Consider the following 25018-nt stretch of genomic DNA (forward strand, 5'->3'; position numbering starts at 1 on the left):
CTTTGGCTCAAGCCATTAAAAGAGGTGGGTAACAAACACAATGATTATTATTATTATTACATTCTATTATATTTAATAATATATTGTCTACTATTATATACTTGTTATTAATAATAAGTATATAATTTTATAACTAATAATAGAATGAAATAATATTAATATTGATATTAATAATAATGATAACCCCGCCTTCAACTATGAGAAGAGGCAGGTAGCAAATACAATTATTATTAGTATTATTATTACATTCTATTATATTTAATAAATTGTCTACTATTATATACTTATTAATAATAAGTATATAATTTTATAACTAATAATAGAATTAAATATTAATATTAATATTAAGAATAATAACCCTGCCTTCAACTATGAAAAGAGACAGGTAACAAATAAATTTTATTATTATTATTATTATTATTATTATTATTAATCATAATAATAATATATTGTCTACTATTATTTACTTGTTATTAATAATAAGTATATAATTTTATAACTAATAATAGAATTAAATAATATTAATATTGATATTAATAATAATGATAATAATAATATTGATATTAATAATAATATTGATATTAATAATAATGGTAACTCCACCTTCAACTATGAGAAGAGGCAGGTAACAAATACAATTATTATCAGTATTATTATTATTTCATTCGATTATATTTAATAAATTGTCTACTATTATATACTTATTATTAATCATAAGTATATACTTTTATAAATAACAATAGAATGAAATAATAATAATAATAATAATAATAATAATAACCATGCCTTCAACTATGAAAAGAGGCAGGTAACAAATACTATTATTATTAATCATAATAATAATATATTGTCTACTATTATTTACTTGTTATTAATAATAAGTATATAATTTTATAACTAATAATGGAATGAAATAATGATAATATTAATAACCCCACCTTCAACTGTCAGGAGAGACAGGTAACACATACAGTTATTATTATTATTATTATTATTATTATTAAATTATATTATAGTCAATAATATAATTGTATAGTATTGTATACTTATTAACAATAATTGTATAACTAATAATACAAAGGGAGTCCCCGGTGGCGCAGTGGGTCAAAGCACTGAGCTGCTGAGCTTGTTGATCGAAAGGTTGCAGGTTCGATTCTGGGGAGCGGCGTGAGCTTCCGCTGTCAGCCCTAGCTTCTGCCAGCCTAGCAGTTCGAAAACATGCAAATGTGAGTAGATCAATAGGTACCGCTTCGGCGGGAAGGTAACGGCGCTCCATGCAGTCATGCCGGCCACATGACCTTGGAGGTGCCTACGGACAACGCTGGCTCTTCGGTTTAGAAATGGAGATGAGCACCACACCCCAGAGTCAGACATGACTGGACTTAATGTCAGGGGACTACCTTTATCTACCTTTTAATAATATAAAATAATACTATTAATAATAATCCCACCTCAAACTGAGGAGAGGCAGGCTATATATATTATTATTATTATTACATATGTGTGTTATCATTATTATTACTAATATTAATGCTTAATAGTAATAAGAGCAATAATAATAATAATTTAATTAAGCCAAATAAGTGGTAGTGGAAGCTCTGTTTTTTTAATCTTCGTTTTAATGTTCACAAGGTTTTAATTGTGTTTTCTGTTTCAAATATTTATGTTTTAATGGGTTGCTTTAACTTTGTGTTGTATGTTTTTACTCTGTGGTATGTTGTAACTGCCTTGGGTCTGTGCTCAGAGAAAGGCAGGATATACATTTCTCAAATAAATAAATAATACATACAATCCTTAATAAAATAGTGTTTTATAAACAGAGACAAGAAGCACCTCTAGCACAATAGAATAATAGTAGGTTTAGATCATGTCCTCGTGTTTCAGTCTTTCTTATGTGTATTGTAATATCTATTTTGTAGATATTACACGTTTTTATAGCTATCTTTTATAGAAATACATTTTCGTACATGGATTTTACTTCTGGAATCTTTACAATGATGATGGCAGAGCGCTCTACGAGGTCCAAATTGCCTTATCTTCTATGTGTCCAGGAGGGAGACTCTCATCCCATGTCAGCCACTGATTGAGGTTCCAGGTTCTAGCTTGCCACTTCTGGACTCTTGCTTGCTGATGTGTTCCTGCGAGTACCTCTGTAGATCTTAGGAAGCTATTTCTCGATTTAAGGCAGTGGCATGTTGGCTGATGTCCAAATAGAGGATGGGCTGGAGATGTCAATGCCTTGGTCCTTTCATTACAGGATGCTAGTTCCTAGCAGATATCAGGTAGTGCAATACTGACTAAACAGTATAATTTCTCCAGTGGTGTAGGGCGTAGACATCCTGTGATCTTAAAAAAATATTTCTTGATTTAATAATAAATATTAATATTTATTATTTCCTGAAGGTGACTGATTTCTTTGGGATGGGTATTCCAGAACCAGGGCGCCACCACAGAGAATGCTCTTTCCCTCATTCCCATGAGCCACGCTTGTGAGGGTGGTGGGACCGTGAGAAGGGCCTCCCTGGAGGACCTTAAGGCCAGAATGGGTTTGTAGGGGGAGACGTGGTCATGCAAAGAGCTGGTGTTAACCTGCACATTGAATTGGGCCTGGAAACACACAGGCAGCCAGTGGAGGTGCTTTAACAAGGGAGTGGTAAGCTCCCTGTAGTCAGCTCCTGTTAGACATTTGACTGCTGCTCTTTGCACTAATTGCAGTTTATTTATTTATTTACGACATTTATATGCCGCCCTTCTCACTCCGAAGGGGACTCAGAGCGGCTTACAAGGTATATATTACATACAATATATTATATTATTAGCATAGTACAATATCAGCCTTGAAGTGACTGGACTGACCTTGAAGGAGCTGGGGGTGGTGACGGCCGACAGGGAGCTCTGGCGTGGGCTGGTCCATGAGGTCACGAAGAGTTGGAGACGACTGAACGAATGAACAACAACACAATATCAGCATTAAACATTGCTATATTGCACCATACCACTATATCGTAATATTATTAGTAATATTACATGTAATATAAATATATAATTATAATATTATTATTAGTATTAGTATTATATTGCATGACATTATAATATTATAATTTTTATAATATTATATGTTTAATTTTATATTATATTACATTATAATATTATAACGTTTCCAAAATGTCTTCATAGGCAGCCCCATGTGGAGTGCATTACAGTAATCCATCTGAGATGTAACTAAGGTGTGGACCACTGTGGCCAGATCAGGCTTTTCGAGGTAGGGGCACTGTTGATGCACAAGTTTTAATTGTGCCAATGCCCTCTCAGCCATTGCTGACACCGGAGCTTCAAGCAACAGTTCTGAGTCCAGGAGGACTCCCAGACTGAGGATCTGTGTCCTCAGGGGGGAGTGGGACCCCATCGAGCACAGGTTGATGCCCGGTACCCCGATTGGCCCCGTGACTGACCAAGAGGCCCTCTGTCTTCTCAGTCTGTTAGCCCTCATCCAGCACATCACAGTGTCCAGGCACTGGTTCAGGACCTGAGCAGCTTCCTTAGAATGAAGTGGAAAGAAGTAATAGAGTTATGTGTCACCAAACTCCAAAACTCTGGATGACCTCCCCCTGTGGTTTCATGTAGATGTTAAACAGCATGGGAGAAAGAATCGAGCTCTGCGGGACTCCACAAGCCAATGGTCAGGGGTCCAAGCAGGCATCCCCCAGCACCGCCATCTGGGTCCCGTGCTCCAGGAACGAGTGGAGCCACTGCAAAACAATGCCCCCAAAGCCCATCCCAGAGAGCTGGTCCAGAAGGATACAATGGTTGATGGTATCAAAGGCATCTGAGATGTCCAGGAGAACCAACAAGGACACACTCCTCCTGCCTAGCTCTCTGCGAAGCTCATCCACCAAGGCGACCAAAGCCCTCTCTGTCCCATAACCAGGCCTAAACCCAGACTGCGAGGGTCAAGAGAATCGGTTTCATCCAATCATCAAGACATTGGCATGCTGGCTGATATCCAAACAGCGGATGGGCCAGAGATGTCCATGCCTCGGTCCTTTCGTTGCTGGCTGCAACTTCCCAGCGGATATTCCAGAGAGATGCAAGGGGGAGATGCCTGAGCCAGGCAGGCAGCATCTCTATGGGGGAAACAGCGCAAGGTGCTTTCCCTCCGCTGTTCGGCAGGGGGCGCGCGTGGGCCGGCGCCGGCAATGCGGGCTCCTGGCAGGTGCCTCCAAGTTTCTTGCGGGAAGTTTGCGGGGCGGGAGGGGAGGGGGGCGCAGGAGTCTTCGCCTTTGCAGGGGAAGGAAGGCACCGGAAGGGAGCCCTCCGCACCGAGAAGGCGGGACTCCCTCCCGCCCAGGCCAACGTGCAGGAGATGCCAAGCCGCCGCCGCCGCTGAGAGCCCGGCGCCCCGATGCCCGCCCAGGTAAAGCAGGCCAAGGATGCGATGCGGGTTGGCATGGCGGCGGGGGGGGGGGGGGGTCGCTTTCTCCATCTCCCTCTCCCTCTCCCCCCCACCCCGGTTTGCTGCAGCGGATGACGCCCCAAAAGTCGGGAGAGATGGTCTACTGTTTCCTTTCTCCTTCCCTCCCTCCCTTCTCTCCTCCCTCCCCTCCTTCCTTCCTTCCTTCCTTCTCTCCTCCCTCCCTCCCCTCCTTCTCTCCTTCCTTCCTTCCTTCCTTCCTTCTCTCCTACTTCCCCTCCTTCCTTCCTTCCTTCCTTCCTTCCTTCCTTCCTTCCTTCCTTCCTTCCTTCTTTCTCTCCTTCCTTCTCTTCTCCCCCCTCCCCTCCTTCTCTCCTTCCTTCCTTCCTTCCCCTCCTTCCTTCCTTCATTCCTCCCTCCCCTCCTTCCTTCCTTTTCTCCTCCCTCCCTCTCCTCCTTCCTTCTCTCTTCCCTCCCTTCTCTCCTTCTTTCTCTCCTTCCTTCCTTCTCTCCTCCCTTCCTCCCTCCCTCCTTCCTTCTCTCCTCCCTCCCCTTCCTTCCTTCCTTCCTTTCTTCCTCCTCTCCTTCCTCCATCCTCTCCTTCTCTTCTTCCTTCTCTCCTCCCTCCCTTCTCCCTTCCCTCCCTCCCTCCCTCCCTCCCTTCTCTTGTTCCTTCCTCCCCTCCTCCCTCCCCTCCTTCCTTTCTGCTCTCATTTTTCTCTATTTCCTTCCTTCTCTCCTCCCTCCCCCCTTCCTTCCTTCTTTCTCTCCCTCCTTCCTTCTCTCCTCCCTCCCTTCACTTCTTCCTCTTCCTCTCCTTCCTTCCTTCTCTCCTTCTTTCCTTCTCTTCACCCTCCCTTCTCTCCTTCCTTCCTTCCTTCTCTCTACCCTCCCTTCTCTCCTTCCTTCTCTCCTCCCTCCCTTCTCGCCTTCCTTCCTTCCTTCCTCCTCTCCTTCTTTCCCTCCTCTCCTTGGCTTTCCATGTCAACTTCTCTTTCCTCTCACTCCTTCCTTCTTTCTTCGCCACATTCTTACCTCCAGAATTGCATACTCTTTCTCTCTTCTCTTCCTCCTCATCCTTTCCTTCGTTGCCTAGCAAGGTTTCCAAGTTTCTCTTTTCTCTTCCTCCCTCCCTTTTTTCTTGTCTTTGGGACTTCCGTGTCAATCCTCCCACCCCCCACCCCCCACCCCCGTTCTGCTTCTTTTCTCTTTTCCTTCCTTCCTCATTTTCTTCCTTCTTCACTTTCTTTCTTGCCTGCAGGACTTTTTCATCTTTCTTTCTTTCCTTCCTTCTTCTTTCTTCTGCCATCCCCCCTCCTTCCCTCTCTTCCCTCTTCCTCCCTCCCTCTCTCCCACAACCCTTCCTTCCTTCCTTCCTTCCTTCCTTCCTTCCTTCCTTCCTCCCCCCTCCTACCTTCCTCCCTCGCTTCCCCTCCTTCCTTCTTTTCTTTCTCTTTTGCATTTTTCTTCCCTCCCTTTTTTTCTTCCTTCGCTCTTCATCTTTTTTCTCACCTGCAGGGCTTCCATGTGAATTTCTCTTTTCCATTTCTCCTTCCTCCTTCCCCTTCCTTCCTTCCTTCCTTCCTTCTTTCCTCTCCTTCCTTTGCCACTTTCTCTTGATATGGAAGAGCAGAGAGGAAAACCAAGACCATGAAAAACTAGGTGTTTTCTCTCTCCTCTTAAGTCGACCTATGGACTCGGTGGGGTTTTCCGAGATGTGGGGCTCCCCCCTCAGACCAAGGGGACTTGTGGCGCCCCAAAGGCTACGCAATTTCTTTCTGCATGGATTGTAATTTGTGAAAAGCTTGTGCGGAGGGAGAGATATATATCTATGTCTATCTCTTTATTCATACATAGCCCCTTTCCCCACTTGAGCGGATTCACTGGGTCCTCTCCCGTTCTCTGGATGTGGGAGGCCAGACAGCCAGCAGCCCCACATCCGGAAGGCATGGCTCCATTTGCAAGCCCCAAAATACATGACCTATTTCGGGTGCCTTCTGACAAAGTGCTGAGCTGTCTAGGCCTTTGTGGGAGATGCCTGGATGCCACAAAGGACAGCCGGCCTGCTCTCGTCCCTGAGACACAGCTTTTGGGGGCTGCGGCTGGCCTTAGAAACACCCCCATGGTCTGAAGAAATGCCTGACCTTTTCCAAGTGCAGAAACAGCATCTGTGCGCATCTTTCCCATGCCAGAGGAAGAGAAGGAATGCACTGAGAAGTGGGTACAGTCTTGACTTCGAGTCCTAAAGTCCTGAACCAGTTGGTGGGCTGGGTCCTAGGAGAGCTGATTTCTAGTTCAGAGTTCAACCCATCACAATGGGTGATCAATCCACTCCCCACCAGGCTTTCAAAGAGCTATCCATGGTGCTGAACCCAACGGCCCAATGAGATTCAGCACCTAGGAGAGCTCCATTTGCGTGCAGACCCAAAGTGAAGCTTGGACTCAAACCCGGTGCAGATTCTCCCTTTCGCTGGCTTTCTTTCAATGCTGTATTCAAACTTCAGGAGCTGCGGCATCTTCTTGTGCGTGTTGTACGCCACGCAACCAACAGCCTTATCGTCAAACGAGTTAGCCTTTTATGGCTGCACCTTTGACATCTGAATTTCAGCTCTGCTTAATGATTAATTTCAGCTTAGGAACGCCGATCAAGAGTTGACCTCACAGCCCTGGCTGTCGACCCAAAAGCCAGAATTTGCTGGATCCCATCTCCCAGATATCTCAGGGACCTTCCGCACAGCCCTATATCCCAGGATATCAAGGCAGAAAATCCCACATTATCTGAGTATGGACTTAGATAACCCAGTTCAAAGCAGATACTGTGGGATTTTCTGCCTTGATATTCTGGGATATAGGGCTGTATGGAAGGGCCCTCAATCTCTGTATGAAACTCTTCCAGCGTTTGAACCAGTATTTGGAACACTCCCGGCCCCAAGTAGTTTGGGGAAAGGTGGCTCAATGCGTACTTTTTGGACACGGAATTGTTTCAAGGTTTGAAAACATGGAGGGGTGGATTCCAGAGAATCACCTCTGCTTTGCACTGATGTGAGACATTGGTGTGAATCATGCACCACTGCAGATGCTGTTGAATTGCAGCTCCAAAGGAGTTGTGTTTGGAGAATATTTGGAATGGTGTCTGGATTCTCACCAGTGGCCTCACCTCAAGGGCTGGTCCCAGCTCAAGGAGGCTCCATGGAATGAATGGGACTGGTGTCCGATCTGACTATGGACTCCATGGGTCAGGTCTTGTGGGGCCAGCGATTGGGTTTGGGCTGGCATTTTCCCTTTAGCGCTTGGTCAAAGATCATTTGGAAATGCAGTAGAATTGCCCATTTCCTTTCAAGGTCTTGTGCCTATTTGTTCCTTGCAAATATAAGAAGTGCAGGCGCAGGTTGGACTGGGACTTTGCTCAAAGTTGAAGGGAATTGAGAGATTTACTGGTCCTTGGGGTCCAAATCCAAAAGATTATGGAAAGGAAGTTGGGTCCACTCCAACATCTGTTGGCGGGCGAAAGCTTTGAAGCCACTGGAGTCATGTTTAAACTTTCAAAAATGTTGGAACTCAGGTAGTTTCTTTGCCGAGTCTGCAATGGAATCCTGAGAGTTGTAGTTGGACAAGGTCCTTCCATCTTGACCTGGTCCTTCTTGAATTGCTTTGCCCAGAACTGGACACAGGATTATTTGGAATGGTGTCTGTATTCTCACCAGTGGCCTCACCTCACCCAGGTGAGGTCTGACCAAAGCAGACGAGAGTGGGACTAGGACTTCCCTCAATCTGGACACTATATTTTCTCGTCCCTACCCTTAGTGAAGGTCAACCACATTGTTCACCCTTTGGAGTCCTCCCCTCAGATACACATTACTCCATTTACTTATCTCACCGAGGGTTTTATCAATTTTATCCTGTGCATTTGGCCCGCCCACTGTATGTTTATTCTTTCACCACTTTATTTTGCATTTGTTTATTGTGTATTTGTTATTGTTTGCATTTTACTTTGTTGCTATTATTTGCTGTTTTATTTTACATGGTGTATTGTAATCCTTGGGTTTGGCCTCATGTTAGCAACCCTGAGTCCCTTTGAGGAGATGGTGGCGGGGCATAAAGATGAGGATGATGATGATGATTATATTGATGCAGCCTGGAATTGCATTGGGCTTTGAGCTGCTGTTGGCTCATGCTCACCTTGTGCTCTACTAAGATTGCTAGATCCCTTTTACATGCACTGTTTTCAGGGCAGGTGTCATCCATACCCCATTTTTATTGCCAAAGTGTATTTTCATTGCATTTGTTCTTGTGTCTAGGTCACATTGGGGGCCCCACGGCGGTGTCAATTGATGTGGACGCTGGGGCCCACGTTTTAGCGGAGGGCTCCATGCTGCTGCTTTGGCTGCCATCATGCTGAAGGTGTGGACCTCCTGATCCTTGGAGGTCTGGATCTCCCAAGGTCCTCTCCGCTCGACCAGCCATGGGAAGCTGCTTCTCCAAATCCAAGCCAGGTAAGCCGACTTCCCTCCACTCAATCATCTTTCTCCCTTCGGTGCTCAAACTAGGTCAATTGCCCCAAAGGGCCCACTGGAAAATGTTAATGCTTGGGTCCTTGGACACCGAGGGATTATGAAAGGCGGTTGGCTAATCCTCTGCGAAAAAATACAAACCCACCAGGAGTAACTTTAATGAAACGCCGAAAGAGGCCCCTGGCTGGTGGGAGGTAAGGCGAAAATAACCTTGGAATCTGGCCAATCAGAAGGAGCGAGATGAGGAGGTTGGCTCTCTTGCAAAGGAATTTGAGTGACAGGAATCATCACTGTGGAAGCTTAGGGAGGATCCAAACTCTGCATCCATGTAGCACTGCGTCTTCCATCAGTTCTATAGCAAGTGTGGACTTTGCAAGTCTGAGAGGACTCTGCATGGCCCACGTCATAGAATCTCCATGTCCCAAAACATCTGGAGGGGCAAAGGGAACCCAAGCCTGTCTGCAGGTCTGGGTTTGCTCTCAGAGGGAATGGTGGCACAAGGATGGCAAATGAGCACCCACGTGGCTGTTGGCTTCCCTGTGCCTGCGCTTTCCCAAACCCTCAGAAAACAAGTCGCCTCACCTATTGAGAAACTGTGCCCATCCTTTTTACAGGGCGCTTGGTAAATGTATCTCGAGTGTAGGGTTGCAGCGTTGGGTGCCTGGCATGGACTTGGCAAAGTCTGGCACTGACTTATTCATCTCCTTGGTCGTTACTTATTCATCTTTGCATTTTCTATGCTCTGACACTGCTCTGGAAAAAAAACCTGGAGGTGATGTATGTGGCGTAATGTAAAATAAATCATGTGTAGTTCACGTTTGATCAGCCCACACACTGCCTTGCCTTGCCAGAGAAAGAAAATATACCACACCGATGAACAATAAAGAACAAGCAGTTTACTCTTCTTAATTCAGAAAAAACATATGTACAGTATGATCAGTTGCATCAACTCACTAAATGTCCTTTCAGAGAGATTTAAAACGATATTTCTTTGTCCATATGAGAGAACCTTTCTCCAGTAACCAAGAAGCAAATCAGTCTGTCTCTTGCTCCTTCTCTCTTCCATCTCTCTGCACCTGCATAGCTTGAGCCTGAACAAAATTGTAACAGTATCCAGAAGTTCCAGGCTCAGTCATCACCCCTGACCAATCAGCTCAATGCATCTTATTTTGCAGTTAACACACACTCAATGATTGCTTGCATAGTCCCAACAATGTATGCCTGTTCTGTGGCACTTTAATGCCATTTTTCTTGAAACAGGGAGATCTGGCCTTTCCAACAATCTGTCCCAATGCCATATAGTTCTTTATAGGTCAGGGTCAGAACTTTGAATTGTGCCCAGTAACAAACTGGTGATTGGTGGAGTGCTTTGAACATGGGCATTATACGCGATCGTCGGCAGCCTTTTGGACTAGCTGAAGTTTCTCAAACAGTCTCCAAGCATAGTCCCAGATGGAGTGCTTTACAGTAATCCAGACAGGTAGTCCTAAAGACACATGGCCTTATAGGCAGGACTGGGTTTTTGAAAGAGTTGGCCGACACTGGCAAATCCTGGGAAATGTCATTTGGCGAGGAACCAGAACTCCTGAGGTTATATAAACACCGTAAAACCACAACTCCCATAGTATAGAAGAGTGCAAAGCAGTGCCAAATTGCATCAAACCGTGGGTGCTAATGACTTCCATGGAGGCCAACAAATCTGCGCCACCGAGTCCTGGAAAAAGTCAACCCAAAAGATGCACGGCCGCAGAAGGAATCCCAAAAATGTTAAGCCCTTGGTGGCGTTGTGCCAGACTCTGAACGCCAGGGGCCTCTGGATGCCATCTCCACCCTGAAGCCCCATGCCTTCTGGAATGGCACTGGTGACTGAGACCCAAACACATTCCTTGAAATGCAGAAAGAGATACAAAACCACTGCCTCCCTCTCCAATAGGTGCAATGGTGGCACTTGGATGCCAAGGCTGCACCTTGCCACCCTCTTTGTTTGCCACAAGGGAAGACCAATCCATTCGTATTTTCATTTGGGGAGGTTTTTTTTACACAATTGGGGGTTTAAGGCACATCCTCTGCCCTGGATCTGCCCCAGAGATATATCTTGGTTTCTCTGCCATTTGCCGGGGACATTCGACAGGTAATGATAAACAGAGATAATCCTTGGGTCATCAAAGGGCTTTTAGGAATGTTTGTTGGTTTTGAGTCTGGACAGATGCAGTCACTCTGCATCGTGCCATCAGGTAGACTGACTTTACAAAATACTGACTCATTTAGGCATTAAGCGTGATTCTGAAGAAGTTTTCTTGCTGTGGCAGACAGGTCCTGACAATAATAATAATAATAACAATAATAATAATAATAATTATTATTATTATTGTCAGGACCTGTCTGCCACAGCAAGAAAATAATAATAATAATAATAATAATAATAATAATAATTTGATTTTGGACTGCTACATCCAAAATCCACAGCTAGCCACTGTACTAGGGTGGGCCACTGTTTGGGTGTGCAATTTTCAGGAACCAATGTGTCCAAAAAATGCCCAAAGAATGAGGGGAAATATCCCACCAAACCAACCTTGGTGGTACCCATTTTGTGCCTGTTGCCTGAGATGTGCCATGGCATTGACCTCCCTTCCAGCTATAAAATCCAAATGAGGCATATTTCCCATGTTACAACCTTCACTTTTCCCCTGAATTGCAGGCTCATTAGCGTCTACTGGAATTGCTCATCCTCCGAGTCCTACATTTGTCTTAAGTTAGAAAAGGTTAAACAAGAAGGAGTTTGCATACATTTGTATGAAAGAGAGACTAACTACATGCCTTCCTACTGTCCCATGTTAATAGCAACAATTACTCCTCTGTCATCCCATCTTTCCAGATGTTTTTACAAATGTCCCGGTTTCCTCCATTGTCCTCCATTGTCCTCAACTTCCCCTGGTTGCAGCAAACCAAGTTTGAAGTGTAGAAATAGAAGGGATGGAGTCTTACCCTTCCCAGTCAAGTCATTAAAAAAACTAGTTTTTGCCCTTTTGACCACATTGTGAGATTTATAGTTCAGGGAGGAACAAGGCTGCGGGGTTCTACATGCTTCCAACAACTGTGTATCCTAGGATGCCGCCCTGGCTATTAAAACAACATCAAGGTGTATAGTTACCCGGCGTGGGTGATTTTGAACCGATAAGTTTCTTAACTTCCCTGCAAGCCGATTGGCAGGCCATGGTTTTCCTTGGACTGGGTTCGGAGAGGTTAAGCCCTCAGCTGGGGTTCCAAAGGGGCAGCGCTCCCCTGGCAACGTCAACCGCCCAGCTTTAATCTGCAGCACGTGATGGCCGTTTCCTGATCACCACATTAGGAATGCTGGCCAACTCCTTGGAAGGCTGGCAGGACTTCTCCTAGGCCTCTGCAGTGTGTTATTTCCAGCATTGGGATTCATGCCTGCAATTAATGGCATGTGCCTGTGTTCCTAAGGATGTGTGGAGTGACTGTGCCAAGCTGGGCCTCTCCTGCTGGCTTCTCTTGGCATTTTGTCCCAAATCAGACGTTCCCGGAAGCTCCCCTTGGAACATTCCTGAGCTTTCAGATCTATAATTCAAAATGTTGATCTTATACAGAGGGTACCTCCTTCAGTGTTCGGACTAAAAGACAGAATGGGGGAGAGCCCTAGGACATTGTTGGCACCCACTGCATTGGGTCAGCTCCTTTGTTGGCTCCCACTTTTACAGAGCTCTCCAAGGTGCTGAATTCTCATCCATGAACAGTTCTGACTAAAAACCATAACGAACCCTTTGCTGTCAGCGGTATTTGACTGGCATGAGGAACTCCGGTAGCGGTGGTGCATGTAATTCAGGGGAAAAGTGATGACAGTAAGATTTAGATGGGGCCTCATCTGAACTTTATGGCTGGGGTGGAGACATTCGAACTCAAGAGTCCAGAGTCCAGCACAGTCGGCCTCCTTGTCCCGTCGCAGCATGAGCGGCCTGGTTCCACGGGTGGAAATTGAGGCCACGGGGCCCCTTTCCGATGAATTCCAACATGCCAAAGGTAACGGAGCTGGGTCCCTCGAAACGCTAGGGTAGGGGTCTCTCAGAGTATGCGATTGATGACTGTTTGGAGCAGAGACTGGGTCAGTTGATGGCATACTGGGTAGTGAATCCACTCCAAGGTTTTGCCCGAGGAAAGCGCAGATTGCGATCCCCCATATCAGTTCACTGCCAGGGATGAATCCTTTAAAGCTGAGGATAATTTTCAAAGGGGGTCCAATGGCACCGTATGAGACCAGTTATTGTTCATAGCATTGGGCACCTGCTAATGTCCCCCTGCTCTAAAGTTTGGACTAGATTCTGGAATGGATTCATCAGGCCCCATGAGGGACTGAGATGTTTGTTACCCCCATCTGGGTTCTTTTTATTCCCACTCAAAAGTGAGATGACATACGCTAAAAGTTGAACGTTCTTTCATCCTCAGGACCGGATAGCTTGCCCCCGGAGGTCTTAAAAGAGTTGGCCGAGGAGCTCTCGGCCCCGCTGAGGCTGATTCTCAATAAATCCTGGGGTGCGGAGGATGTGCCAGGTGACTGGACCACAGCCGAGGCTGCCATGCCCATGTTTAGAAAAAGTAAACGGAATGAACGGGGTAAATATGAGCCTGGCGGCAGGCCCCCAATCCTGGGGCCACAAATGAGCAAATGAATGCACAAATGACAATTTCAATCATGGCACAATGACAGGGCGGATGCATGAAGGGTGGGCAATTGATTCCAGAATTGCTTCTCGATTAAGCAGAGGCATTAATTCATTCCATGATTCAATTGACATTTTTGCCATGTACTTCACCCAGCGGTGAAAGTTGGCGCTTCTCCGGCCTGCCTTTTTTCCATGCCAATGCTGCTAAAAAGTCCTCCAGCTGGATAGAGGATGAGATGGGAATGGGGCAACGATGGGCTGTACAGATGGGAAAAGCCCTTGTAAACAGGAGCTTTGCGGTCAGAGTTATGCCCATATTACCAGGAAACGGGAATATGCACCTCTTGTGCCCAATCCAGTGCCAAGCCAGGATTTGCTGGCACTCGTGAATGCTTTTCTCCAGAATGAAAAGTCTCAGTTTGTTCTGAAAATGTTAGGTACACTTTCCCATCAGAACAGAAAGAGGATCTTTTTATTTTTTCCCCATTCGCAAACAAAGCTTTAAAAGGGGAAACAAATAGCTAATCCGCAGAGGCAGTTGAATGCACCGTGCCCAAGGTGACATTTGGGGTCACAACAGGGACCCGCTAATTGGCAATGGCTTTGGCAGTGCTTGGAAGGGAGCTGCTGGGTGCCTTCCCAAGCCATGAGCTATTCAGCAAAGTCTCCTTTTGATCCTCCGTCCTTTCTTTTTCCCTCTCCTGGGGTTTTCTTGGGGGAGCAGAGGGGCCCTTGATGCCAGGCCTGCGACGGGGTAAAGCCTGCTCTCCTGGGGCCAGCCAGGCATTACCTCCAGGCTGCTAGCGACATGGGGCGGCAAGTGGGTTTGACTCACAGTGTGCCACCAAACCCCACCACCCCAAAGGCCATCTAGTCCAGCCCCATTGATATCCAGGAATACACAATCCAAGCCCTCCCAACATATGCCCATTTGACCTCTATTTAAACACTTCCAAAGAAGGAGACTCTGCCACTATCCAAGGCAATACATTCCACCATTGAACCACTCTTCCAGTCCAGACGTGCTTCCTAATATTTAAGTGTAATGTCTTCTCTTCTAACTGGAATCCATCGGTTCACGTTCTGGTGCCAGCAAACAAGCTGGCTCCATCTTTCCCAGCCCATCTTTAAATACGGCGGCTTGTGTTTCAGTTTAAATAGGTCTGGAATAGGTCTTGAAATATGACGCAACGTCTGGGAGCTGATCGCTCTTGGAGCGGCATCCTTTGCCAAGCCGGGTGACGGAGTTTCCTTTGGACCTTGGCCTAGAAGAGGCCAGATTCTCAGCTGGAAGAGACGGGACAGTCTGGGTATCCTATATGGTTTGGGCAAAGATCTGTTTCCCAAAGATTTCTATTGAAACTCGCATCTTCATGCCAACCCTCTACATGGTTCAGATTTGGAGGAGCTTTTGCCCTCTTCTGCAACAGAGCGAAAGCGGGAAGGAATGGTCACCCAATGGGTTTCCAGTGATGAGTTGAGATTTGAACCCAGATTTCCTAAGAGTTCCCATCCAACACTCAGACCAGAGGCTCCATGGCAAAAAGGATTTTGGCAGTGAGAAAAGGGTGGCATCACAGGATGTACATCTTTTCCTGGCTTATTGGGGATCATAGCAACCCACTTTGCACATTTGTTGTCCACATTGTTATATTATCGCAGCTGCACTACTAGGATTCTAGTCATTTGGGGGATGTTTTACATCAGCTGAGGAAAATGGCTGGGAAATGATATTTGTATATTTGGGAAGAGCTCAGGAAATGCATTTTCTTGTACTACGGCCCAGAACCACCTGGTTGCTGTGACCAGGGGATTCTGGGAGGTATAGTCCCAAGTTAAGATCCTCAAGATCTGCATGGACACAGATGTAATGGTTTCCAATATTCTGGGCACTGCTGGATGAGGTTTTTCTGTCATCTATCCTCCTGAAATAATAATAATAATAATAATAATAATAATAATAATAATAATTGGAATATCTAATATCCTAGGCCAGCATTTCTCAGCTTGGAGGTCAGAACCCCTGGGGGGGTTGTGAGGGGTTTTTAGAGGGGTCGCCAAACACCATCAGAAAACATATATTTCTGATGGTCTTAGGAACCCCTTTGGCAGAGAAGGCTGAAAATCTCTCCGCCTGTCCTTCTCATCCTTTTTGGAAACAGAATGCGAATCTTCCCACCAAAAGCCTTCCTCCGCTGTGATTGGCCGGACTCTCGGCCAGCCACTCAGCCAGGGGAGAGCTACTTCTGAGACTCCAAGTAGGGAAGGAAGAGCAGGCGTGCTCAATGTATGGCAGCGTGGTGGGCATCTGTGGGCAAGGGAGACTGGAGGGAGGTTCGCACTAGTAAGTCCTTTCAAGGCATGGGGGTTCTATGTGGGGAATTTGGCCCAATTCTGTCCTTGGTGGGGTTCAGAATGCTCTTTGATTCTAGATGAACTATAAATCCCAGCAATGTCAAGGTCTAATTTCCCCAAACTCCACCAGTGTTCACATTTGGGCTTATTGAGCATTTGTGCTAAGTTTGGTCCAGATCTATCATTGTTTGAGTTCACAGTGCTCCATCTGCATATAGGTGAACTACAGATCCAAAACTCAATGCGCACCAAATCCTTCCAGTATTTTCTGTTGGTCATGGGAGTTCTTTGTGCCAAGTTTGGTTCAATTCCATTGGTGGTGGAGTTCAGAGTACTCTTTGATTGCAGGTGAACTATAAATCCCAGCAACAACTCCCAAATGACAAAATCAATCCCCGCAACCCCACCAGTATTCAAATTTGGGCATATGGAGTATTTGTGCCAAATTTGGTCCAGTGAATGAAAATGTATCCTGCATATCAGATATTGACATGATGATTCATAACAGTAGCAAAATTACAGTTATGAAATAGCAAGAAAAATAATGTTATGGTTGAGGGTCACCACAACATGAGGAATTGTATTAAGGGGTTGCGACATTAGGTAGGTTGAGAAACACTGTCCTAGGCCCTTGGGAAGAGCTCGATATTCAGAGATGTATCCCAGACACTTGGACTTAATGTGCATGTGTGCTGCGGTGTTATGTACGTGTAATAAATAAAAAAATAAAAAAATAAAAATACAGTATCATTTTTAATGTTTAATTCTCTTTTCCATATCCATTCTCCCACTAGCCAGAGAATTATTCTTTACTAACTTAGGCAATCCCTCGTAGTCCAAGAATGATGGTCCTCTAAGTTCGATGTCTTGGCAGAGGGTTCGTAGGTGACTGTGGAGCCCTATTCTTGATCTGCATCTTCTTCCGCAGTGAGGGCATTGGTTTCCAGGTGGAAGGCGGTCCCGGTTGGGGTTGGCTTGACGCACCTTCCTCTTGGTATGTTTCTCTCCTTCACCCTCGATTCGTGCCTCTTCAAATTCTGCAGCGCTGCTGGTCACAGCTGACCTCCAGCTGGAGTGCTCAAGGGCCAGGGCTTCCCATTTCTCAGTGTCTATGCCAGAGTTTTTGAGGTTGGCTTTGAGCCCATCTTTTAATCTCTTTTCCTGTCCACCAACATTCCGTTTTCCGTTCTTGAGTTCGGAATAGAGCAACTACTTTGGGAGACGGTGGTTGGGCATCCGGACAACGTGGCCAGTCCAGCGGAGTTGATGGCGGAGGACCATTGCTTCAATGCTGGTGGTCTTTGCTTCTTCCAGCATGCTGACGTTTGTCTGCCTGTCTTCCCAAGAGATTTACAGGATTTTCCAGAGGCAGCGCTGATGGAATCATTCCAGGAGTTGCATGTGATGTCTGTAGACTGTCCACTTCTCACAAGCGTATAGCAGGGTTGGGAGGACAATAGCTTTATAGACAAGCACCTTGGTATCCCTACAGATGTCCCAGTCCCCAAACACTCTCTGCTTCATTCGGAAAAATGCTGCACTCGCAGAGCTGAATTTCAGTGTCGATGTTGACTTTGGTGGAGAGGTGGCTGCAAAGGTAGCAGAAATGGTCAACATTTTCTAATGTTACACCATTAAGCTGCATCGCTGGCATTGGAGAGGGATTGCCTGGTGTCAGCTGGAAAAGCACTTTGGTTTTCTTGATGTTCAATGACAGGCCGAGCTTCTCGTATGCTTCTGTGAAGGTGTTTAGAGTGGCTTGTAGATCTTCTTCTGAATGTGCACAGACAACGTTGTCATCAGCGTACTGGAGTTCTGTAACAGGTGTTGTTGTAACTTTGGTTTTGGCTTTCAGTCTGCTGAGGTTAAACAGCTTGCCATCTGTCCGACAGATGATTTCCACTCTGCTGGAAAGTTTCCCATGCATAAGAAATAAGGTGGATGTCTATAGAGCAGTAATTGGAGAGGAAAATGACCTTTCTATTGGGACCCTTACAGGTGAAACAAGTTCACTCTTAACTGCTGTGGAAGTCCTGGAATTTGTAGTTTGGGAGCAGGGGACAAAGACGTCTAGCGCTGCTCCAAGCCCAAGAGCCCCTCAGACACAGGCAAGGCAATCAAAGTGGGATCACAATGTTATAACTATGTAGTATGAGCTAGTCCTGCGTGTCGTTTCTCCCTGCCGCCTTGAGGGCTAGAAACTTTCCCAAAATGAATGCGGTTTCTCCAGATTCCGCAACCGCAGTTCGCACTGGGATCACCGAGGGCAGCTTTCTGCCTGAAACTGGTTCCTGCTTGGATACCTTGGAAATGGTATGTTGAGGTCCGGACTGAGCCCAGGGTGCATTCTTTTTCAAGTCACAAAGGTGACGACCCCTCCCTAGAGCCACAATGCCCCTTTGAAAGCCGTGACGGTCACATCCTGTTCTGGGTTGCATTTTAAAAAACGGGAGGCATTCTGTCAGTTCATTCTAAGGAGAACTGGCTGAGCAGTTCTTGGATGGTGAGTCAACCCTAGGCATTCCATGGGTCCGCCAGTTTGCCAAAACCAGAAGTAGACTTGCGCCCGCTCTCTTGGTCTCTCTTTCGCAGTCGAAGTGAAGATCGAGGTGGTCCTGCCAGAGAAAGAGCGGGCCAAGGAGGAGATGTCACCCAACGGGAAGGCCAGTCCCATCATCTACAAGGCCAACGGCACCTCGCGGCATTACCAGCTGGAGGAACACCCCATTGCCCTCAACCCTTACCGGAACTTGAAGGACGTGGTGGAAGCCTCCGTCTGTTACGTCAAAGACCTGGACAATGGGCAGTGAGTGTCAGCTGACTTTCTCCCACTCATTTGTCTTCTTCTTGATGACATAAACATGAGAAAAGGACACCAGGGAAATCCTTTTTAAAAAAAATTACACCTTTTAATTTCACTTTTGCACTTTTATACCATAAGAGTGGGGTGGGGGAGGCCAAGAGAAAAATAATAAGTCAGTGATGGAGCTTTGTTAGTAAGTTAGGTCTATCCAGAAGTCTAATGTACATCCAAGAATGAGGAAGGGGAGCATATTGTTATACATATTCTATTTTTTTAAGCAGTGCAATTCACAATGTCTTTTGCTTAGGACAGGGGTCCTCAAACTAACCCGATATGGCCCTCCAAGGTCATTTACCTGGCCCTCGCTCAGAGTCAACCTAAGTCTGAAACGACTTGAAAGCACACAACAACAAGATCAACAATCCTATCGTATCAGCCAAAAGCAGGACCACACTTCCCAAGTTTATATTTATTAAAATTGTTCATCATTTTAATTATTGTATTGTTTTAAAGTGTTTTTTGCACTACAAATAAGATATGTGCAGTGTGCATAGGAATTCATTCTTTTTTTTTCAAATTATAATCCGGCCCTCCAATAATTTGAGGGGTTGTGACCTGGCCCTCTGTTTAAAAAGTCTGAGGATCCCTGGCTTAGGAGAAACAAAAAGAATTCTTTCTTCTTCTTTTTTTTGTTATTCCATTTGTCTTTCTTGTTGGTCTTCTTTCTTCTTATATTGACCCATCTTTTTCTTATTTTCTCCTCTGGGCCTTTATCATTAGGATTTATTCTAGTTATTTTGTCATTTAACATATACATTAAAGATAAAGGTAAAGGTTTCCCCTTGATGTTAAGTCTAGTGGAGCCCGACTTTGGGAGGTGGTGCTCATCTCTGTTTCTAAGCCAAAGAGCCGGCATTGTCTGTAGACATCTCCAAGGTCATGTGGGCAGCATGACTGCATGGAGTGTTGTTTCCGCCAGAGTGGTATCTATTGATCTACTCACATTTGCATGTTTTCGAACTGCTAGATTGGCAGAAGCTGGGGCTAAAAGTGAGAGCTCACCCCACTCCCGAGATTCGAACCGCCAACCTTTTGGTCAGGAAGTTCTGCAGCTCAGCAGTTTTTTTTACATCACATTTTCTATTTTCCTTTACTTTTAAGAATAACATTTCATTTCTCTTTCTTGCTACTTGATCACACTAGAGAATGAATATGCTTTAAATCCGGTTTCTGCCTCCTGCAGAATTCTGGGGTTTGTAGTTTAGTGAGGCCGTTAAAGACTCCTCCCTAAACTACAAACCCCAGAATTCTGTAGAAGGAAGCAACTGAATTTAAAGTGGATTCATTCTCTAGTGTGATGAGGTCCTTAGAAGCGATTTTGTTTGTTAATGTGTTAGCAATGCCTTTATAGACACCTGTTAGCTTGGTCCATCGTCTAGCTTTATTTTATTATTTATTTATTTACTGTATTCAAATCCCGCCCTTCTCACCTCAGAGGACTCACAATTGGCAGCAGTTCGATGCCATTTCAACAGACGATAAAAATAAAGATACAAATGAAAACAAAAAATTAAAAAGCAATATAAACATTAAAGCACATTATTAAAATCACGCAATACGAAGACATAGTCAAAAGCTGTTTGGGTCATTATTGCACATAATTCCACTTCACTTATTGCACTGCACTATTGGCCAAAGGCTTGGTCCCAGGGCCATGTTTTTATTTTATTTCTGAATGTCAGGAGGGAGGGAGCTGACCTGATGTTGCTGGGGAAGGAGTTCCCTAGCTGAGGGGTTACCACTGAGAAGGCCCTGTACTTCTTCCCCACCAGTCACACTTGCGAAGGAGGTGGGACCAAGAGCAGGGCCTCCCCCGACAATCTTAGCCTCCGAGGTGGATCATGAAGGGAGATAAGGGACAGATAAGCTGGGCCAGAACCATTTAGGCTAAAGCCAGCACTTTGAATTGTGCTTGATAGCAGACTGGCAGCCTATGGAGCTGACCTAACAAGGGAGTTGTATGCTTCCTGAACGCTGCTTTGGTGAGATATCTGGCTGCTGTCCATTGGACTACTTGAAGCTTCCGAACAGTCTTCAAAATCAACCCCACGTAGAGCGCATTGCAGTAGTCTATTCTGGATGTAACAAAAGCATGGACCACTGCGACCAAGTCTGACTTCTCAAGGTACGGATGAGCTGACACACAAGTTGTAATTGTGTGAAAGCTCCCCTGGCCATCGCCAAGATCTCGGGTTTTAGGCTCAGTGATGAATCCAGGAGAACCCCCAAGCTGCGAGCCTGTGATTTCAGGGGGAGTGTAACCCACATCCAGCACAGGCTGTAACCCTACACCCTGTTCGGCCTTCCAACTGGCCAGGAGGACCAGATTCAATTCTCTCTCTCTCTCTCTCTCTCTCTGTACATACATAAACACATTCATATATGTAGATAGATAGATAGATAGATAGATAGATAGAGAGAGAGAGAGATAGATGTGTTTATGTATGTACAGAGAGAAGCTGTTAGCCCCAGCTTCTGCCAACCTAGCAGTTCGAAAACATGCAAATGTGAGTAGATCAATAGGTACCACTCCGGCGGGAAGATAACGGCACTCCATGCAGTCTTGCTGGCCACATGATCTTGGAGGTGTCTACAGACAATGCCTGCTTTTCGGCTTAGAAATGGAGATGAGCACCAACCCCCAGAGTCGGACCCGACTGGACTTAATGTCAGGGGAAAACCTTTACCTTATATGTACTTCTATAATTTCTATATCATTGATATTGTGCAATTTTTCTATTATAATTTCTTAACAGTTGACCCAACGGTTAACATCTGTCTCTTAAGTTTTAACATACAAAATACAGAAGATAATGATGCATAGGGAGATCCTTAAAGCAAAGCCATGAACTGTACGGGGGGAAGAATCATACCCCACAATGTATAGGTTCATCAAATCCAGAGTCGATGCACAGGATTCATTGTTAAACATTTTGTTGAGGATCCAGTCAGACAACTTAGACCTTTGTAAATGGCCTGACTTGAATAGTGGGTTTTCTCAATTCCACAGTTGCGTCTTCCAGCTGTTTGGGACGTCAACTCCCAGAAGTCCCTTCCTCCTTGGCCACCCATCAGGCAATCTGGGAGATGATGTTCATAACATCTGGAAGACCAGAGTATCTGGCATGCCCTGTGCCCCTTGGTTGTGTCCAACTGTTGGGGCTCAGCAGCAAGATGTTGGGGATACTGGGGATTCTGCCTCAGAGGATGAGGGGAATTATGGATTTTTCACTAGATCTGTGTCTAATCTGGCTGAAACACAGACAGAAATGCAGGCCATAGATCAGAGAGATGGGCCGGCAGCTGCAGAAGAGATAGAAGATATTTGGAATTTTGTTTCTCTTGAGAATTAGCCGTCTTGGCCTTCTTGTCCTTCTCAGCCTTCAGAAGATGGGGAGAGTTCCCCGTGATATGAGATTAGGTCTCTACTTGGAGAGAGTAAAGGAAAGGTTAATTAGAAGGTCAGAAATACTCTGTGAGAAGCAGTCCTTGAAATCCAGGTGCCGTGAGGATGATCTTATGACTGTTTGGTCAGGTTTGAGCTTAAATTAAGTGATGTTTTTCTGGGCTCTCCAGAGCAGACAATATTGCCTTAAAATCAAGTTCATGTTCGGCTCTCAAGTTTGCCTTTGTTCCCGAATGAATTTTGTCTTGGAAAAGTACTGTATATTCCGGCATATAAGACGACTTGGCATATAAGATGACCCCCAACTTTTCCAGTTAAAATAAAGAGTTTGGGATATATTCGCCGTATAAGACTACCCCTCTTCCAACGCACACCAAATAAAATTTTTAAAAGCATCAGATTTGATTTCAATATGGTATTTTTCCTATTACTGTACCTCCTTCTCTGCCTCTCAGATCTCTCACATGTCCACTTGCACCACTTCACTGCAGTCTTCAGGAATGAGATCTGAGAGGCAGAGGAGGAGGTACGGTAATAGGATACAAGGGTGGGCCAAACAGGTAAAAGAGTTGTGTCTTTCTGGGCACAGAGCCACTCTATCTCTTTTTTTCATACCCTGGGCGCCCCGGAGGCCTGCAGCTTGCTCCACCTTTCACTTACACTCTCCCGGTGAGGCACCCCTTCACCTCACCATCGGGACCACATTAAGTCCACGAATCCTGATGAATGGATTTTCTTCTACCATACTTGTACAGCATCACCCTTAATGCTTTCATACAGTTGCTGCATACGGCAGGGACACAGCCACTGCCATTTTTTAGCTTCCCCCACCATATGCGGCAACCACAGATTCTCCAATCCAGATTGGAAGTTTCAGCAGCCGCTCTATAAGATGACTCCTGGCGTATAAGACAACCCGCATATAAGATGACTCCCATGCATCAGGCTACTCCAGAATATAAGACTGCTCCCGCGCATAAGACGACTCCCGCGTATAAGATGACCCCTGACTTTTGAGAAGATTTTCTTGGGTTAAAAAGTAGTCTTATATGCCAGAATATATGGTATTTGTTTTTATGCCTATGGATTCATGTTCCTGTTTCATGCTCATGGATTTATGCCTATGTTCTTGACTTCATGGATTTCATGTACCTTGCTATCTTGAACTATTGACCTTTGTGTATTTGGACTATTGCTATTTCACAGCACCTTTTCTACTGCTTTCCCCTTTTGTATATGCTTTTTGTAAATAAACTGCAGTAGTTAGCTGCTACTGGACACTGTGTGGTGCTGGGTGAAAAGGTGTTCCTGGCCTAGAGTGCAACACCAATGCCCATTGGATCACTCTTGCCCTTCCCCAGATGCGTATCACAGTTCATGTGTAGTGTTTCCTTGCCTTTCTGTGACATAGTTGTGGATCCATAAAACTGCAAAATGCTGACCACGATGAATGATTTCAGCCATTAAAAAAAGCCCCACTTTCTCATTCTAGGATGCGAGAGGTCGATCTGGGCTGTGGCAAGGCCTTGCTGGTCAAAGAAAATGGGGAGTTTTATGCCATGGGTCATAAGTGCCCTCATTATGGTGCACCGCTGGTGAAAGGTCAGTTTGGTCTTCTCAAGGAGATAAGATACGGAAATGGACATAAGTGATGATAAATTCTTGAGCTGGATGTTGAGGGTAATGGCTTTGTTCTGCATTCTTCCTCTGAGTTGTTATTGCCTGCTTTCTCTCCCCGTCCCCCCCCCACCCCCCAAAGTGGCAAAGGCTGAGACGTCACTGTTCCAAACTGGAAGCTGTAATGATTGTGCTCCCAAACTCTTTACCGCAGGGGTTCTGTCCAAGGGACGCATTCGCTGCCCCTGGCACGGGGCCTGCTTCAACATTGGCACGGGAGACATCGAAGACTTCCCTGGCTTGGACAGCTTGCCCAAATTTCAGGTGAGTGTTCTGCACTGAAGAAGCCACAGGTCCCAGGCTTCTCTAGTGGTTAAGGTGACATTTGTAGCACTCTAGGTGAGGAATGTGAAGGTGTCCTTTGCACCTTCTCTACATCTGCATGATGTAGAGAGTTGGACATCATGTTCTTTTGAACTTTCCTTGAAAAGCCTTCTGAAAATCCATTTGAGGCTCTGCATCGGAGTCACTGGATTTTGCTGATGAGGGACAGCATCGCTAGTCTTGTGTTAGGCTATGGGATGTTTTGGGTGCCATTGGCAACTTGCAGCAGGCTTAAGGGGCTGGTTTTCCACCCTGGGACTGTTTTATTCAATGCTGACATTTCATCCTAGGTGAAAATCGAGAAAGAGAAGGTGTACATTCGAGCGAGCAAGCAGGTGAGTCCTGGGAGAAAAGCGTTGAATGTTTGCGGATCCATCGGAGTGGTGAATTCCCAACAGGTTTGGATTCAAAAGGCAGTCTCCAAGGTGCTGAACATTGCAGCCCCAAACCCTTTCAGCACCATGGAAAGCACATGCAGAATTTTTTTTTGGGGGGGGGGGGAGCAATTGAACATTGATTGACATATGTTTGAAGTTGAAATGTGCTGACATTTTAGCCCCATCCCTTTCACCTTTGGCCCCGCCCATCGTTGGGATGGTCCCCCTCAGAAACAGGATCTCCTACTGGAAGAGGGTGCTCACCCTTAACCCTCTTCGATGGCCAAAGAATGGTTCTGCTAATCTCATGAAGGAAGAGTGTTGCGTTAATTCATGCACGGGGAAGGATGGGCAGGCAGGCATGGCTGCTTTGAATGCCCACCTCTGGGCCCCAGGTGGCTTTAGCCAGACCCTG

General features: G+C 45.5%; 1 protein-coding gene across 4 annotated transcripts in view; it reads left to right on the plus strand.

Annotated features, from left to right (window-relative positions):
- Positions 1 to 4232: 4232 nt before the first annotated feature.
- The window catches only part of AIFM3 (apoptosis inducing factor mitochondria associated 3), a 34594-nt gene continuing 13808 nt past the window's right edge, over positions 4233 to 25018 (plus strand). For 2 of the 4 annotated variants that reach the window (XM_060785356.2, XM_067473299.1), the window contains exons 1-6: positions 4233 to 4414; positions 8710 to 8904; positions 18549 to 18762; positions 23718 to 23827; positions 24057 to 24166; positions 24517 to 24561. In XM_060785356.2, the coding sequence (XP_060641339.1) occupies positions 8874 to 8904; positions 18549 to 18762; positions 23718 to 23827; positions 24057 to 24166; positions 24517 to 24561 (510 nt within the window). In that variant the 5' untranslated portion in view covers positions 4233 to 4414; positions 8710 to 8873. Of the gene's footprint in view, positions 4415 to 5822; positions 6074 to 8709; positions 8905 to 12863; positions 12961 to 13383; positions 13552 to 18548; positions 18763 to 23717; positions 23828 to 24056; positions 24167 to 24516; positions 24562 to 25018 lie in introns of those variants that run through there. The other 2 variants (XM_067473298.1, XM_060785355.2) reach the window with 2 other exon arrangements.

Source organism: Anolis sagrei, chromosome X (assembly GCF_037176765.1).
Source record: "Anolis sagrei isolate rAnoSag1 chromosome X, rAnoSag1.mat, whole genome shotgun sequence".
Lineage (NCBI taxonomy): Eukaryota > Metazoa > Chordata > Lepidosauria > Squamata > Dactyloidae > Anolis > Anolis sagrei.